This window comes from Peromyscus californicus, unplaced genomic scaffold (assembly GCF_007827085.1).
Source record: "Peromyscus californicus insignis strain IS unplaced genomic scaffold, ASM782708v3 Scaffold_5__1_contigs__length_169319896, whole genome shotgun sequence".
NCBI classification, from domain to species: domain Eukaryota; kingdom Metazoa; phylum Chordata; class Mammalia; order Rodentia; family Cricetidae; genus Peromyscus; species Peromyscus californicus.
This window is the reverse complement of record NW_026294573.1, coordinates 56,814,633-56,831,945: the sequence shown is the minus strand read 5'-3', so window position 1 is coordinate 56,831,945 and position 17,313 is coordinate 56,814,633. Positions and strand designations below refer to the sequence as shown.

The following is a 17,313-nucleotide window of genomic DNA, read 5'->3' as shown; positions in this document are numbered from 1 at the left end:
CTTGGGAACAGAACTCGGGTCATCATCAGATGCCTTTACCTACTACTTCACTGGTTTCTACTTTATTATTTTCTGTAACTTAAAATTAAGTGGGCTAGTTGTATTTTTCATAATTGCCATCTTCACATACCCTACTCTTTGATCAAAATATTTTCAAGTTTTCTTACCTCCACAGCTGTGCTGAGGTCACTTCTAACTGCACCATCTTTTCCTAAACATCACATAATCAAATCCTGTCAGACATTTCTTCCAAAGGCACTGATCTCACATTCCTGGTCCAGAGACTTCTTGCCACTATTCTCTACTTGGAAACTGTCTATAGGTATTTTATAGTCAATTGTAGCTTGTTTTGTATTTCCCACCAATAAGGTGATAGGGTTCTTGTAGAAAGAAGGTAAGATTTACTAATCTTTGTCTCTGACTGTGTAAGAAATGCTCAACAAACCCTGGCTGAATTAATGTGGCTGTGGGGTTTGAATGTTCGTGAAAGGCCCCCACAGGCTCATACATTTGAATACATGGTGTCCATTGGTGGAACTGTTTGGGAAGGACTAGGTGAAACTTTGTGGGAGGAGGTGATACCGAGGAACAGGCTTTAAGGTTTCCAGAGCCCATGCCATTCCCCTCTCTCTCTCTGCCTTCTGTTTGGGGATAAGATAATGTAAGCTCTCAGCTCCTGCTCCAATGCCATGCCTGCTGCTATACTCCCTGACATGATGGTCACGAACCCTCTAGAACCTTCTAGAAGCGCGAACCCTAAATTAAATGCTTCCTTTTGTAAGTTGCCTTTGTTATGGTTTTTGTCACAGCAATGAAGGTAACTAAGACAGTGCCTTCTTTTTGTAATTCAATACATATATTGCTAATAGTTTACAAAGACACAAGAGTTTACAAAAGACACCTGTTTTATTTTCAAATTTTTATTTACATCAATGTGGTAGCATGTTTCTCCTTAGCTTTCATTGTGAGATAATATCTTAATCAAAGCTTAAAATTAGGTTATTTTTAATATGTCACAAGTAAGTATAGAAAGATGAGTTCACATTTTGGGGAAAATCTTTCATAATTCTACAAACACTGATATTTACAATATTCTTAATGTAGGTATATACAATGTAGCATAACATTTAAATGTACAAATAGTTTTAAATCATTATATTGTAGGACACTGTAAAATGCAAACTAGTGAAAAAATTCACAAAAACTGCTAATATTGTAGGAAAAGAGTGACAAGTTTATAAACTGTCATGCAGTATCTTATATATAACGTAACTCTGCAAGTCAACTCCACTCTACACATTTAAAGGCAAATGACTCATCTGCATAAACCATGCTAAAATCTAACCACAATTTTAGAATCCATATGCTAAAGCAGACAATTTTTTCTTTGTTTTGTTTTTTTTTTAAAGATAGGGTCTTACTATTCAGTCCTGTTCCCAGAACTCATTATGTAGACGAGGCTGGCCTCAAACTCAGAGATCCATTTGCCTCTACTTCTGAGTTCTGGAATTAAAGGTGTGTGCCACCACACAGGCTCAATTCTATAACATATGAAACAGGAACATGAACTGTGAGAACACTTAATGAATTCCTGGAAAGCTACTAGGAAATCTCAGAGAAAACAAACCAGGCATTTTCCCTGGGACTCATGAGTTATGACAGAAACACCAAAGGAGGGGAATAAAAGTCGCCCAGGTGCTGGGATTTAATTTCACCTTTAAAGTTTAGTTTCCTTGAGAACCCTTTAATTGAATGCTTTTATTTTTTTGTGATCTAGTGGGGGCACTAAGGGAATGAGGTAGCTTAGAAGAAATACCAGAAAGCAAAATTTCAGGAAATGAAAGCATGAATAAAACCATTTGAGAAAAGGTCAGGAAATAATAACCTAAATACAGTACATTATTCTCCTGTGATTTTTTTTCTGGGCATATTACAAAATATATGAAGTCATAAGAGCATTATTAAAGAATAGGAAAGTGGAGATGCAGATCAAATTTCTTTGTTAAATTTGTTAATGCTGATAAGAGGACATGTTTATCAAAACATGTGCTTTTCTTTGTGCTTCTGTGAAAGTACTCTTTCTTCATGCCATACCATGTGGCACCAGATTAAGTCTCCTGGTGGTAGAGGTGAGAGAAGAAAAAAGAAAATTTGGTTGACCAGCTCTACTACTGATAAGAAACTCACATGAGATGTCTGCTGATGACATACAAGTGTGTGGGACAAGCAGGAGGTCAATTAGGTGGCTTTTGCTGGCACAGGACAGAGCAGCACTCTTGGGCATACTGGTTCTATCAGCTTCTCCATTGCACTCAAACACAGCAATATATACGGTAAAAAGCATAAAATCTAAAAAGCATGACAGCTTGGACTGGCATGCTGAGGCTGACATTTTCTTTGTTCTGAAAACTGAAGAGGCTGAATGTGCTTGCAGTCTGCCTGTCACAGACTTCACTTACTCCTCAGCCTGGAAGGAGGAACATTCTGGGGAGAAGCCTGAACCAGTACTAAACAACTGCAGGGAAATCTGACTGGGTCTGTTTATCACTTCCAGCAAATGATATAAAGATCTTATACCTATGAGCTATGAGGATGGATGAATAAAAGGGCCTGAGATGAAAGGGAAGAAAGAAAGGGACCTCACCTTGTGAGGCAGGGCACAAACTGTCAAAAGTAGGAACCAGAATAAAAAACGTCCATCTATCTACTGACGTCTAACTACTGTCTCCCCACCCTCACTCCCCCAGTCTCTAGCCCTCTCTCCCAAGAATGAACGGTGCTAAGCAATACGCTGAGTTCTGGCTAGGATGGGAAAGAACGCAGTTCAGATGGATAGGCCCATGAGAGTGGAAACTGCAGTGCTACTGGGCTGAGTGACAACAGATAACCTAGAGGCAGTGGGAAGAGGACAGAGAACACTAATTGCATTTTTCCAGCACCTTCTGAATACAGACAGGGCAAACCATGCATAAGGCACAGTGTCTCAGACTCCCAGAGCATGTAACAAACATTTCACTTAATTTTATTAGTAAAAATAATCCAAGTTTTAGATTAAAGGAATATTTTAATCCAAAATATGAATACTGTCATTTTACACAGACACAATTATAAAATATAAATTTAAGTTTTTTATGGAAGGGGTCTAAGTGTGCAAAAGTGCTCATGAGCTGTGAGCACGGGGTCAAACCAACTCTAGAAATGGGAGCTCCAGGCCATTTAAAAGGACTGGAGAAGAACGGTTCAAGGTTAAATGATGGCCTGATTTTGCTTTCTTGAGTATTATTTTTGAAGAACACTAAGTCTAATATAGGAGAAGTACCATTATTAAATTTCCTTATAAAATCAGAACAGGAAACAAATTAAAATCATTATTTTACAGTTGTATTCTCCAAAAAGACAGAACTTGGGATGAAGGGTCTCAGGTGTCTCCGGTCCTCCACTTCTACCCACACTGTTTCCTAAAGGGCTTTTCTTTAGGAGCCTGCTTCATCAACTTCTGTGTTACATGCCCCCTTGGTTCCAGACTCATCTGTGCTTCTTTAAAGCCTTGGCTCTAACTATTCTCAGGAGGTCAAGGTTGGCAAGGTCAGCATAGGAGTCATCTGCAGTTGCCAAAGCATGTAGACACTATGACAAGAGAAAAGAAAGCCACATGGAGAACAGACAGGAAACAACAGGAGACACATGATAAATCAGAATGTTCTAAATTCATGCTGTTAACACTGGTCAGGAAAGCCGGGCGGTGGTAGCACACACCTTTAATCCCAGCACTAGGGAGGCAGAGGCAGGTGGATCTCTGTGAGTTCAAGGCCAGCCTCTGTGAGTTCCAGGACAGCCAAGGCTATACAAACACTGTCTTGAAAAACCACCCCCAACCCTCCAAAAAAAACCTAAAAACAAACAACCAAAACCACAACTGGTAAAGAATTTAATTCCTGTGTGAAGTACTTTCTTAACAGTAGGTTTGAGATATCTGTGCTTTGTATATACTTCTTTGTATTTAAAAGTATTTCATAAGATAAATTATAAATGTATTCTATAGACAGAAAAATAGACCCTCAATAGTTGCTTAAAACTTTGTGTTCTCAGGGCCCTACACTCTGTCAATGGCCATCTTTTAAGTCCTTATAATGTAGCTCAGGGGAGTACCTATGATTAACCACAGGCATGTGGAAAAACCCAGATTTGACAAAGAACTTCTAACAACTCAACAACATTCTAGGGCAACACCAATCAAGAAAGTTAATCAACATCTGCTCCTAGGTCCGTTCCAACAGCCTATGAAAAAGCAGGTAAGGAGGAAGGGAAGCACGAAAGAGTGAGGGGCTGCCGACTTTTGTCACCTTCTGGGCTTGAAGAGACACCAAGTCATAAAATTCAGCTCTCTCAATTTCAACGGAGACACCTGGATTTCAGACATGTGACTGTGACCAGGTCACATACCAAAGCTGGCTCAAATTACGTTGAGAGCTCAGGATTCCTGATTTTTTGCTTTGGGAGTTTGTATATTTCCAGACATCAAGATGATTTTACAAAGTATGTTTCATTGTTCATATTAAATGTACACAGGGAAATGGAAAAACTACTAGTTTTCTTTAAAAAATACACATTAATTTTGGAACTGTACAATCTTAAAATGAAGTTCCAAAGAAGCAGCAACCTAAAAAAAAAAAAAAAAAAGATAAAATCAGAGCTGGAATAACAGTGGGAGGCCCACACAGCCCCAATCAGTTTCAGGCCACCTAAGACTGTGAGGCCACTCCATCCAGTGCTGCCCTCTTCTCTGCTACAACTGCAACAACAACAAAGAAGGAAAAGTCTTACTCAACTCAGTTTCAAGGTAACAAAACCGTCACCATTAAGAAGGCCAGGACGGTGGGCAAACAGCAGTTCTCCAGCTAACGGAAATACACTAGCTGGTCCTCTCCATGAAAGTGTACTAGCCTCCATTTCTTATTCAGGAAGTACGAAACTGGCTTAAATATGTAAAATGCTAGATGGCATCTCTTTGTTTCTAAAACTCCAACATCTGATTTAAGCTTTATTGTGATTTGTTTCTTTCTCTTGACAGCAGGGAAAAAGCTAGGCGGAGGGTTACATTGCCAAGTCCAGGTCAATGACATTTTATCACACTACTGTAATTAGAGTTGGCGCTACTGATTTCACTTGTGCAATCATCTAAAATGTTGAAATCACTGAGAAGGCTGACTATCTGTACAGAGCTACACACTAAAACTAAAGCAAATAACAGGACTGAAAACTGGTTCTTCTCCCCTTTGTTTTCTTGTCTGAATGTTTAAGATCCTCTCCTTGTGCCTGTGTTGGCACTCTACAGCATGCTGTTAGATCTAGTAGTCAGAAGTTCTCAACCACATTAACTCACACTACACGGAAGCTGCGACATCCAAAAAACAAACACAAATCTCACCACCAAAGCACATGGGAAGAAAATAAGTATTTCTAATGAGATAAGATGCCAAAATGACAAAGAAAATATTTCAAAGAAGAAGGAAAACATAGACACAGTCTACTGATCACGCTGGATACACAGTAAAGCCGATCACTGCTCAAGCTTTCATAGTCTATTACATTGCTTAACACAGACAAGAACTCTTGATTACCACTCTATGAGAACAAGTCTATCTTTCTTCCTTTTCCATTATGTATGTGGGAAAGTTTAGAATTTTATGTATTAAAAGAAAAAAGTTATATTGCTTAAAAAAAATCTCAGTTATTTACAGTAGTATGCCAAGATTAAAACAGAACGTCTTACTTTTAAATAATTACAAGAACAACTCCTTTGTGCTGTTCTCTTCAGCCGGTCCATTTTCTTCCTTGCTTTTGTAATTGGAAAGGAACAAATTTTCTATTTGAGTCAAGAATTCCTCAGCGACGAAGCAGTTGGCTACTTTGCTTAGTGTTTTCCTTAGACACTCCAAAAGCTAGTTGAAAGGAAAAGTTTTATATTTAAATACTTAAGTATTAAGAGGGCTTGCATAACTGTCACAATTTCGTCTCAAACCTCAGATTTCTTAATTCTCAAAGGAGAGACACTGTTCTCAACAATCTCAGCCTGGAACACTGGAGTCACTGCTGAAGGTTAAGTTTAGTCCCTTACAACTCCACAGGACACAAACATGTGCAAGCAATGCTCTCTACTTGAGACAAATCTAGGAATTTTACCCCTTGAACAGTTACATTTACAGAGCCATCTCTAAAGACTCAGAAACAGCAAGAACAAGGAAGCACATAAGACTGTGGGTCTAGGGATGAAGCACAGTGTCTGGTGACCACATGCACAGCTCAGAATTGAGCCCCAGCACCAAAACCAAGCAGAGAAAAGAGACAGAGAAAGGGAACGAAAAAAGAACTAAGTATATAGTTCTTCACCAGTTTTATTGGAGATGCACACATTGGTCTTTAACAGTATATAGGAAAATGTAGCAAAAAGAACTTAATATATTTACTTTTTCAGAATATCCCCAAATGGCTAAAACAAAACTAGAGTGTTGACAATCTATTCATCTTACCAGGAATATGTGTATGTGTGTACATGGGGGGTGGGCTGCTTGGGGGGTAGAGTGGGTGGGGAACCTAATCCTTATTTTCCAAGGACAAAGTTAGAGCAAAATGATTACTTAAATTAGATTTATACTGTATTTTTTAAAAATGGCCAGGTGTTATGGTTAAATGGGAAACATGGTACTTACGAATTTTAAAGAAAGATCAAAGGTTCTTCATTGTACACAATAGTAACCCCACTAAGAAATGTATCAGTCAACAATGACAAATGCATTCTAAAATAGTATTATTTCTATGTATAAGCTCAGCCAATAAAACACATTAATTTTACAAAGTAAATCAATAAAGGAAACAGAAAATGTATCCACTGAACGGTGAAAAACACACCAAGAACACCAGCTTTGGAATCTGAGTAATGAAAGCAATTAAAACTGAAGGCAGCTTACTTTCTGCAAACAAGTTAGGTCCGAATCCCGGCGGAAGATTCTATCCATGGGGACACTGCTGTAGGAAGACATGTGAAAAGAAACCGATGAGACGAACACACAACTGGTTGTGTAGTAAACTGTCACTGATGCCAGATATCAGGATTCTGTATTAAATCTAGGCTTTGCTTTCTCTGATTCAATTTAATGAGAAAGACTGTAAATGTGGGGCCATCACAAACCAAGGCACATACCTATGAGAAAGCCTGTATTTTTCAATTATCCATCTTGTCTTTTCAAACACTAATTCCCATTGTGGTTCTTCTAACATCTGTTGGACTTCAAATTTGTAAGGTAAACCTAGAGAAGTGTAAAGAGGCACATTTTCATCAACTATTTCTCCAATCTCCTTTTCCAACAGCTCTGTGAAAAGCACCATCCAAGGCAGGATGGCATCTCACTTATCATTCTAAGCGGAAAAGGGCAGAATCAGCAACAAACTAGACTGTTCTTGGCAAAGCAAGGCATAGTACCTTCCTAGGATACAAGTCATCAAGCCCATGGCAACGTGGCCTCAGCAGGCGGCATTCCTGTTAAAGCTGAGGAAACTACCAGGACTTCAGACTGCAGTTCTCCCCAGTGGCTGTCTCCTGCCTCTGCTAGTCTCTTCACAAACATGTGCTGTCTATACTTAGCTAACTACTTAAGGGGGTGTCTTCTACAACTCTCAGGAGTTCGCTCTGGTAACTCAGTTGCCTCACCTCCATCACGTTCACACAAGTTTGCCAGGACCAGGCTGTGTGTCTCTCCTCCGGGTCACTAAAGGATAGCAATTGGGCTTAACTGATCTGCTTCCCATCTTTTAGCAACCATCTTCCTTCATAGCCTTGAGTTACATCCTAAATAAAATACTACTGTGTTGTGTATTTTGCCTACTATTTTGGTTGCTTAAAAAAACTCCTTATTACTTCATTTTGGCCAGAAACAGAATTACTTAAGTTTGAAATTATTAAATTCTAGTGAATTAAATTGTGAATAGTCACATGTACCAAGTATCAACTAACTGTATTAGATATGATTGGAATAGAGGCTCATGACAAACCCAGAAGATTGAGATCTGACTTAAAATGAAGACAAGTTTTTTTGTGATGCTTTCTGGTTACGGTGAAGAATTTTATGTGTATTATGTGCTGTACTCAGAAGGGCATTCTGGACTACTACTGATATTATTCATTCAATAAAAATTCATAGTGTTGATTAGCTGGAACTAAGGATATAAAAATAATAAATAAATTGCATTAAAAGCCAAAGTGGCCATTAAGCAGAAAAAGTACTGCAGATTTATAAAAAAACAAACAGTCAACAGTGCTGAGAAGATTTTTACCAAGGATAGAGCATCAAAGAAAGATGATTAAGAATAAAGAGAAATTAATTATTAAGCAAACATTCATTTAGAATCCACTTTATGCCAGGCTCCATGCTGGAAGCTGGAGAGAAAAATGAGTACAGTATGACGTGTCAAAGATGTCATGATTCAACAAGGAAGGGACTGTTGCAAATGTAGTTCACACAGAACTACACCCAGAGAAAAATCTGAGTCTCCAACCACTTCCTTACAAAGTTCCCTCCCTGCCTTGCTTAGTCTGCTGTGGAAGAGCCACAAGGAGACACACAACCCAGAGAAACCAAGTGGGGTAGTTGGCTATGTCAAACTAATTCTTTCTTGAGACAGATGTGCTGCGAGCCGCAGAACTATGAAGCAGGAACTCAGCTAGCACTGACAAGGCTGACCCATTAGAGCCAGGGGCTCTGGTGGAGGTTGAAGCCAAAACTCAAAAGTTTGGTGATACTGGTTTTTGAATGTATTAGCTGTTTCCTGCAGTGAATTTCTTGTGTGCTATTGTAGCCTTCTCATTTGATTCTTTTCCCAAGAACTTCTAATAGTGTGATTGATAATTTATTGGCCACAATTTCCCCTATACATGTCGGGTATTTGGACAACATCCCCCAGCTATGTGTGAAAAATAGTCACACAGTCAAAACCTGTTTCCCCCAACTAGGTCTTTGTTCCTTTCTCCAAAGTAAACTTAGAGGTCTGTCTTCCTGCAATTATCTTCATTGGCAGGCATTTGGTCAGTGTTAAGTGTCTAGGCAAAAATATCTCATTTGAGACATTCTCGGACATCCAAGGACATAGTATTATAACATGTATGAATTTGTTGATTCACAGGCTTTAGATAGATATGGAACAAGCATGCCCTGGGCTCACCCTGCCAACAGATAGGAAAAGTGCTGCCCCAAGCTAACCTCGCACTAACAAAATCTTAACTCCTTTTCCTGCCACCTTGTTTTGTTAATTAGCTTATTATCTAACTACACTTAGGAATTTAGTATTACACATGGATTCCCGTTTTTCCTTCTTAGATTTCCCTAATTGACTTAAGGTCTCTCTCCCTCTCATTTGACCCTGTTCCCTCTCAGAGTTCACTGAGGCTTTCACAAGTCACCCCCTCCTTGAGTCGTGAAGAAAGCCTGACAGTCACTGCCTGGTGTAAACTCTTACCTTGTTTTATGACCCTGAAAGAATTCAAGCCTTGTCACCTTGCTTTGGCCAGAGAATTGCTGAGTGCATGAGTGTATGTGTATAAAAACTGGAAACTTCAGAGACTTGGGGGAGAACTAAGACAGAACAAAGAGAAGAGCAGAAAAAGGTACAGACAATCAGGCAAGAGCGAAGCAGGAGAGCTGAAAAGAAGAGTACAGGGAGAGCTCAGAGCAACAAAGTGAATGGACTCAAAGAGCACGGTGTGCGTAGGTTCTTTTGATAGCTCTAAGATTAGATTCCCAGCTGGTGGTTAAGATTCTTCCATGGACCCTGGGAGAGAGTTATTTGGGGCTGGACCTCTCTCGTTACGGATGGGACTGAGGAGATCTGAAGTCAGCTTGTCTTTGGGAACCCTGATACCCAGGAGGTAATGGGAAGCTGGGTTATGGTTTTGTTTTTTCTTTATTTGTATACCACAGCAGAGAAAGCAAGATTGCATTTATGAAAATACTTTTCTGAGAACTATGTTTTGTGTTCTGCAATGTCTCCAGTGCCTAGTATATACACTACATATACATGCAATGTTTCCAGTGCCCAGTATATACACACGTCCTGTGCATGCAATGTTCACAGTACTTAGCATGCACACTGCCTGTGCAACACAATGTCTCCAGCACTTAGCAGATACACTGCCTGCTCTAACATTTCTCCACATTTTCATCTTTTTATCTAAGGTCATGCTAACTCCAGAATGAAAGGAAAGAGGTTGGTTTAACTAGGTGGCATGCAATGAGTCCTTGGTTGATAAACACACTTTCTCATCAAATAGTTTTACACAGTTCTAAGTTCTTTGATTTGAGGATAGGGATAGTAAGAAGTTATTATTGCTGAAACTTACGATAGGCCCCATCAGGGCTAACTTCTTCACTTATAACCAAGCAGGTAATCTGGGAATATGGTAAAGGATTACTTCGATTATATGGACTAACAATCATTCCAATGAACTTTGCTCCTCCTCTGGAGAAATAACTCTACAATGAAAAGAAAAGTTTAATTAATTTCAACTATCAAGGCTCTAATTGATAGTTAACTGGAGAAAAGATAACAAAAAAGAGCCCTATCCAAACAGCAGCAACTGAATGAAATGCCTTATGTATTCGTTTCAGGCCCAAACTGTTCACCTTCATCAGAGATGATCTTTGAAAAAACATACAGCATGGCTAGGGAGAAGACTTGGTATGTAAGAGAAGTTGTGCAAGCAGGACGAGCAGGTTTCCCCCATTCAGAATCCACATAAGCCTGTTGTAATCAGTTATATGCACCTGTAAATTGTAGTCTAAGTGCTGGGGAAGGGGATGGAAAGACAGGAGGACTGCTGGGTACCAGTCTAGCTACAGGTTCCTGGGTACCAGTCTAGCTACAGGTTCCTGGGTGCCAGTCTAGCTACAGGTTCCGGGAGAAATCCCATCTCAAGGGAATAAAATGGAAAGTGACAGAAGAGGACACCAAATGTTCTCCTCTGGCTCATGTGCAAATACATCAGTGTGCACCTCACCTCACAAACAAACATACAAAATTAAAAACAAAAAGACAACAGAAGTGCCACATATATTAGTTGGGTGTGGTGGTACACATCTATCTCAGTATTCAAGAGGCTGAGACAGGAGTATGGAGAATTACCACAAGTTCCAGGCCAATCTGGGCCCACGGAGTAAGAGTCTTTGTCCAACAAAGCCCATACCACAAATGTGTTTACATACATGCCAAATCATTTGACTATAATTCTTATTAACAAGGCAATAATAAATAGCTACCTACATAGAAAATACACATTAAACGTAACAGTGAGTAAAAATACAACTTGTTTTTTACAAAGAGATATATCAATCCTTCCAACTATTACAGTTATAACAAGTCTTGTCTGTAGCTAGAGTTTTCCTGCCTGGCCCACAGTCAGGACAAATCTCTCTCACCCGCCAGTCCCACAGCCGTCAGACCCAACCAAGTAAACACAGAGACTTATATTGGTTACAAACTGTATGGCCGTGGCAGGCTTCTTGCTAACTGTTCTTACAGCTTAAATCAATCCATTTCTATTAATCTATACCTTGCCAGGTGGCTCGTGGCTTACCGGCATCTTCACATGCTGTTTGTCATCATGGCGGCTGGCAGTGTCTCTGACTCAGCCTTCCACTTCCTAGCTTTATTCTCCTCCTTGTCCCGCCTACACTTCCTGCCTGGCCACTGGCCAATCAGTGTTTTATTTATTGACCAATCAGAGCAACACATTTGCCATACAGAACATCCCACAGCAGTTGTCCTACTTCTTTCTGGCAGTTTTTTCTTTTCTTTTTTTTTTTTTTTAAAGATTTATTTATTTATTTATTATGTATGACTGCAGGCCAGAAGAGGGCACCAGATCTTATTACAGATGGTTGTGAGCCACCATGTGGTTGCTGGGAATTGAACTCAGGACCTCTGGAAGAGCAGTCAGTGCTCTTAACCTCTGAGCCATCTCTCCAGCCCCTTTCTGGCAGTTTTTAAGGGCTCTAGGAGCTTGTCTATAATAAAACAAACAAAACAAAAAAAACCTGTCTATACTCAACTGTTGACTTTCCAAATACTTATTGATGTAACAGGAAAAAAAGCAAGTTATTTCAAAATTGTAGATGTAAAAACTTAGTGTAAAGCTAAAAATAACAGATGTTTTACTTCACAAAAATCAACAGGAGGATGTGTAATAATTTACAAAATGTAGGTATATAATAGTATAAACACACCTGGTATTTGGCTTGTGTGTCAATATCTCGTAAAGATGGATTAGGATCAAATGCAGGATGAGAATGGTACCACCCAATAACACTGTAGCCTCTAAGAGCCAAGGTTTCCGAGGCCTGCGTTTGTGATACAGGATCCATCTCGCATTGTAGTCCTGTACTCAGACTGTTACATGGTTCTGCTGCACACACCTGTAAATGATCATAGTGAAATCCTATCAATTCTATTCCTTGCTAAATAAACTCCAAAAGTGTAACTGTAGGCTACAAACTTAGGTAGCATTTTTCTAATCTAAAAGGCATGATAATGGTTAGTTTCCAGGTTGCACCATAACACCTACCCAAAGGCATTTTCAACAATTCCTGTTACATATGAAAATAATTTCAGCAGAATGATGTATACCAGTGTTTACCCACAAGCACTAGAATACATTACTGCCCTTAGTTGTAGCTTTTCACTGGTAAAGGTAGTGGGTAGCCAAGGCTGGCAGAATCCTCTCTCTTTTGACAGGAAGCAGATGCTCAGTAAATAGAATGCTGAGTCACTTCTGAATACGTAATTTTCTATACATGTATACTCTCACAAATACAGATAAAAATCAGTATTTTCTGGGTTCCATAAAATGTTTGGTATGGCACCAAGACTTGGTAACTTAAATGTTTGAAAAGTAAGACTTACTTCAACGGTTTTCTCAGCTTCTGAGTATCTTCCTCCTAACAGCCCAATCACCTCTGCCATAGAGACATGAGCATGCTAAAAGAAACAGGACAGACTCAGACCAAATCCACACTCGCAGTCAACAAAGAATCATAGAACAGTGTTGCAGAACAGCAACTGCACTGCTCTGAATAGAGAGGCACAGCAGGGAGCTGGCAGCTGGGCTCCAAGCATCTGGCTCAGACTTCACACCCTTTTCCTTTCGGCTACCTGGGAAGCTTTGAAGCACATAGTAGAAGACAGAACTGGAGTGGCTAGCCATTCCAGCTTTGACCTGGAAGTACCACCCACATTGAGGCTTTGGTAACTGTCACGCCTACAAGGCGGAGCTGAGACAGGACCCCTGAAGAACCGAGATCCGGATGGGCTGGCTAGCTTTCTTGGTTCCTGGATCCAGGACACTGGAGGTAGACCGAGCAGAGTTCTCCAGAGAACACCGCTGGACTGCGCTTCACCTTTCCCAGACCCTGTTACCTATCCCTTCACTTGTAAGTTACCCCACAAAAATAAACCTCCCGTTTAACTATGTGGAGTTGCCTTAATAATTCTACCAATATGGAACTTCTTCACTTAAAAAGAAAGATACCAACTGCATTCAAAGGACACAGAGTGAGTCACTCTAGAACCTTCTGTAGAAAATGACCTGAAACACACACAACTGTTAGAGGGTCTGCAGGCAGTACACCCAAGGAGCCTCCGCAGTTTAGATGTAGTGGAGTTTCAGTCATCTGGACAGCAGACATGGGATATTAGAAAATGGTCAGAGGTTACTGATGGTAGACAATCTGCAAAACTCACAGAAACTTATTTTTTTCTAAAATATAGAAAGATGCACTTGTCTAGCTTTCCTTCAAAAGAAATTAGATTCCTTATAAAGAAATAGTTAAAATCTGAAATATGTCTTCCATTTTCTCTTAGGTCTACAAAAAAATGAATAAAGGAAATACAAGAACAGAAATCAGAATAACTAAGCACAATAGGTTATCCTTACCAAATCCATTATCAAAAGTGCTTCTGAAGCTACTTTCACCTGAAATGGCTCCTGAAATAGAAAAAGAAAAGGGGGATAGCATAAATACTGAGATTTTTGTTCTCCCCAGTTGGAATATCCACCCTTTTCTGCTTACCCACCCCACCAAGTTCTCATCATTTATCAAAGTTCAGGACAAATGAGACTTAAAAACAACTAAGCTTCAAAGCCCTAGCAGGAAACTGCTCTTCCCTCTCATTTTCTGCCTGACTCATTCACCCGATCCTTACTATACCCTGCCATGTCCAATTCATTCATACACATGCCTCACACACACAGATAAAGAGTAAGTAATTCCTGTCCAAAGAGGGCATTATTTGTGATTACTCATTGATAACAAGTACCTGCTTTTCTTCACTGAAAAAATTACAAGGTATCAGTTGGAAGGGATCAAGTGAGCTGAAAAAGAAAAAAAAAATCACTAATTTGAAAAATTAGCAATAATATAAACCCAAACTTTTGCCTGTATGAAAAAATATTAGAGTAGGAGAATCCCTTATAAGGAGCTACACATTCTTTTAGATCTGACAGAGCAGGAAGTCTGGGACAAAGTAGTTTTGTTGTTTTATTTTCTTTTAGCAACTGAAGGAGCTGGTGAGCAGACACAGCTCTTCAACTGAAAGGAGATATCAAAAGTTCAGGGAAACAACTATTTCCCCAACATGAGACCTGACAGAAGCTCAAGTAATAAGTTTCTCAAAACAGCTTGCCAGGCTAAGTGTTGTGATGTAGCCTTGAATCCCACTACTCATGAGGCAAGGGCCAGCCTGTTCTACATAGTGAGCTCTAGGCCAACCAGGGATCTATACTGAGACTCTGTCTCAAAGGAAACACATGGATACCAACACTTGTCAGCATCATAGTAGGTCACTATAGTGGGGATTGAAGAAAGAGCTGTTAAATTAAGGAATAACAAGTCTATCAAACAGATTAAAGCAAACAGAAAGGCCTATGATATTACTTCAAAATGTAAAGAGATAGAAAGGGAAATCTAAGCAAGGCCAGATGCAAAAGTGTGTGCAAACCAGAAAAAAGACTAAGAAAGCTTTTGACCACTAAAAATTGAGTTATGAAGAAAATAGCAGAACAATTTTTTAATTTAGTATTATTTTTAGATTTATAAAATTTTACTTTATATGTATCAGTGTTTTGCCTGAATGTAGATATGTATATGCATGCTGGTACCCACAACGGTCCAAAGAGGATGTCAGATCCCTCAGAACTAGAGTTATAGATGTTTGTGAGCCACCATGTTGGTGCTGGGAACTGAACCTAGGTCCTCTGCAAGAGTAAATGCTCCTAATCACTGAGCTGTATCTCCAGGTATCGGAAGAATGTTTATACAAAGAAAAACAATCAGAAATGTTTCTATTAAGACAACTTGGAAAGAGTAGCATATGGAATTCCCATCTGACAAGAGTGTGTAAAGGTATTTTGTTTTATTAGTCTTGTACCCCAGGGCCCAAAACATGTAGGAATTTTAAAAACGGACAAAAGATAAAAGAAGATCTTTAAATTAAATGAATAAGAAGGAAGGTGGGTGAGTTGGGACATGTTTGTAATCCCAGCACTTGGGAGGTAGAAGCAGGAGGACCCATGGTTAAGGTCATCCTCAGCTACACCTCGAGTTTGGGGCCACTCTGGGACATATCAGACTGTATCAAAACAAACAAAACAAAATGAACCCCCCAAAAACTAAATGTTTAAGTGCTGGAGAAATGGCTTGAAAATTAAGAGCACTGGCTGCTCTTGAGGAGAAGAAGATTTGGGCTGGAGAGATGGCTCAGAGGTTAAGAGTACTGGCTACTCTTCCGGAGGTCCTGAGTTCAATTCCAAGCAACCACATGGTAACTCACAACCATCTATAATGAGGTCTGGTGCCCTCTTCTGGCCTTCAGGCATACATGCAGGCAGAACACTGTATACATGAAAAAACAACAACAACAAAAAACCAGAAGATGAAGGTTTGATTTCCAATGCTGACAAGGTAGCTCACAACCAACTGTTGTTGACTCCAGTTCCAGGGGATCCAACCCACTCTTTCTAGTTTCCAAGGCTATCAGGCATGCACCTACATATGTGTAGGTAAAACAGCAATACACATAAAAAGCAAATAAATAAATAATAACAATGCAGACAGAGACAGATTGGAAATGTGGAAATGATGATGAAGAGAGAATAGTCTGAAGAATGTGTGTGAACTTAACCTGTACAAACAGGAGCAGGTTGATGTTTCTTGAAGGGTTGCTGAGGATGGCTACAGACACTTAATGGACAAACCACAAACAGTAGATATTGGAAACAGAGGTATTAGATACTGAATACAGATAAAATTCTAGAAAAGCAAAGAGATGATCAATATTAATGGATTCATGAAAAATATGTGTCACAATAAGTAAAGTGTACTGTCAGTTTTGGTGGGAATGATTTGGTCCAAACTAGACACTACCATTTTAAAATCTGAGTTTTAAGCGAGATATCTATGACTTGCATGTAAGTAAGATAAAAGCATATGGGTTAACTGTGTTAAAGTATATCAGATGACTGAATAATGATTTCCGAGGCTTATTCCAGTAGACCTTTTTATTTGGTAATGAATAGTAGAAAAAGTAACTTTACTGCAATGCTGATGAATCAATGCTAACCGTACAAAGATGAGAAAAGTGTGGGTGGATTTAAAAGGTTCCTGGCAAGACAAAACAGCTTAAATCACAATAAAGCTAAATTTCATACGCAGACTCAGAAAATAAAATGTATGAATACTGGAAGGAGTCTGGGCTTATTAATGATTTTTAACTTAGTCCACTTGCCCTACAGGGTAAGGTTAAATTTACATTTTGGAAAAGAAACAGACAATGTGCTGAGTTACACTCTCAGGTCTAAGGATTCCTGGTCTTAAATCAGTTTCTACACTAGGCAGCATGAACAAATACTACATGGCCACTTCTTTGTCACTCAGTTTTCTTAAGGGTAAAATGGGCATGATGCTCACACTGCAAAGGGTTGTCAAGGGATTAGGTGTGTGCACATAAAAGAAAAAAAAAAGTACTTAAAACACAGCAAGCAATGTTAGCTGTTTTAATTAGTTTCTAAGTAAGGAACCAAGTCCTGACAAGGAAATACAACTGCAACAGTATTCCTTAATATATTGCTTTGGAAAGTGATAGGCTAAAGTCTACTTAATGGGGCTGCAGAAACTAAGACGCCTAGAAAAATCAAGGAATTCAATGTACTCAAACATTTTACAAATTAAAATTTTCAGATTATATCACATTAAAAACAACAAACTTCACAAC

The 17,313-nt window shown here is 39.3% G+C and overlaps 1 protein-coding gene across 7 annotated transcripts in view; it reads right to left on the bottom strand.

The window, feature by feature from the left end:
* Positions 1–887: 887 nt before the first annotated feature.
* The window catches only part of Mysm1 (Myb like, SWIRM and MPN domains 1), a 41,222-nt gene continuing 24,796 nt past the window's right edge, over positions 888–17,313 (bottom strand). For 4 of the 7 annotated variants that reach the window (XM_052715263.1, XM_052715259.1, XM_052715264.1 and 1 more), the window contains 9 exons: positions 14,362–14,416; positions 13,979–14,029; positions 12,949–13,023; positions 12,273–12,461; positions 10,391–10,523; positions 7,202–7,307; positions 6,969–7,026; positions 5,774–5,942; positions 888–4,660 (listed from right to left, as the gene is read on the bottom strand). In XM_052715263.1, the coding sequence (XP_052571223.1) occupies positions 5,784–5,942; positions 6,969–7,026; positions 7,202–7,307; positions 10,391–10,523; positions 12,273–12,461; positions 12,949–13,023; positions 13,979–14,029; positions 14,362–14,416 (826 nt within the window). In that variant the 3' untranslated portion in view covers positions 888–4,660; positions 5,774–5,783. The remainder of the gene's footprint in view (positions 4,661–5,773; positions 5,943–6,968; positions 7,027–7,201; positions 7,308–10,390; positions 10,524–12,272; positions 12,462–12,948; positions 13,024–13,978; positions 14,030–14,361; positions 14,417–17,313) is intronic. The other 3 variants (XM_052715261.1, XM_052715260.1, XM_052715265.1) reach the window with 3 other exon arrangements.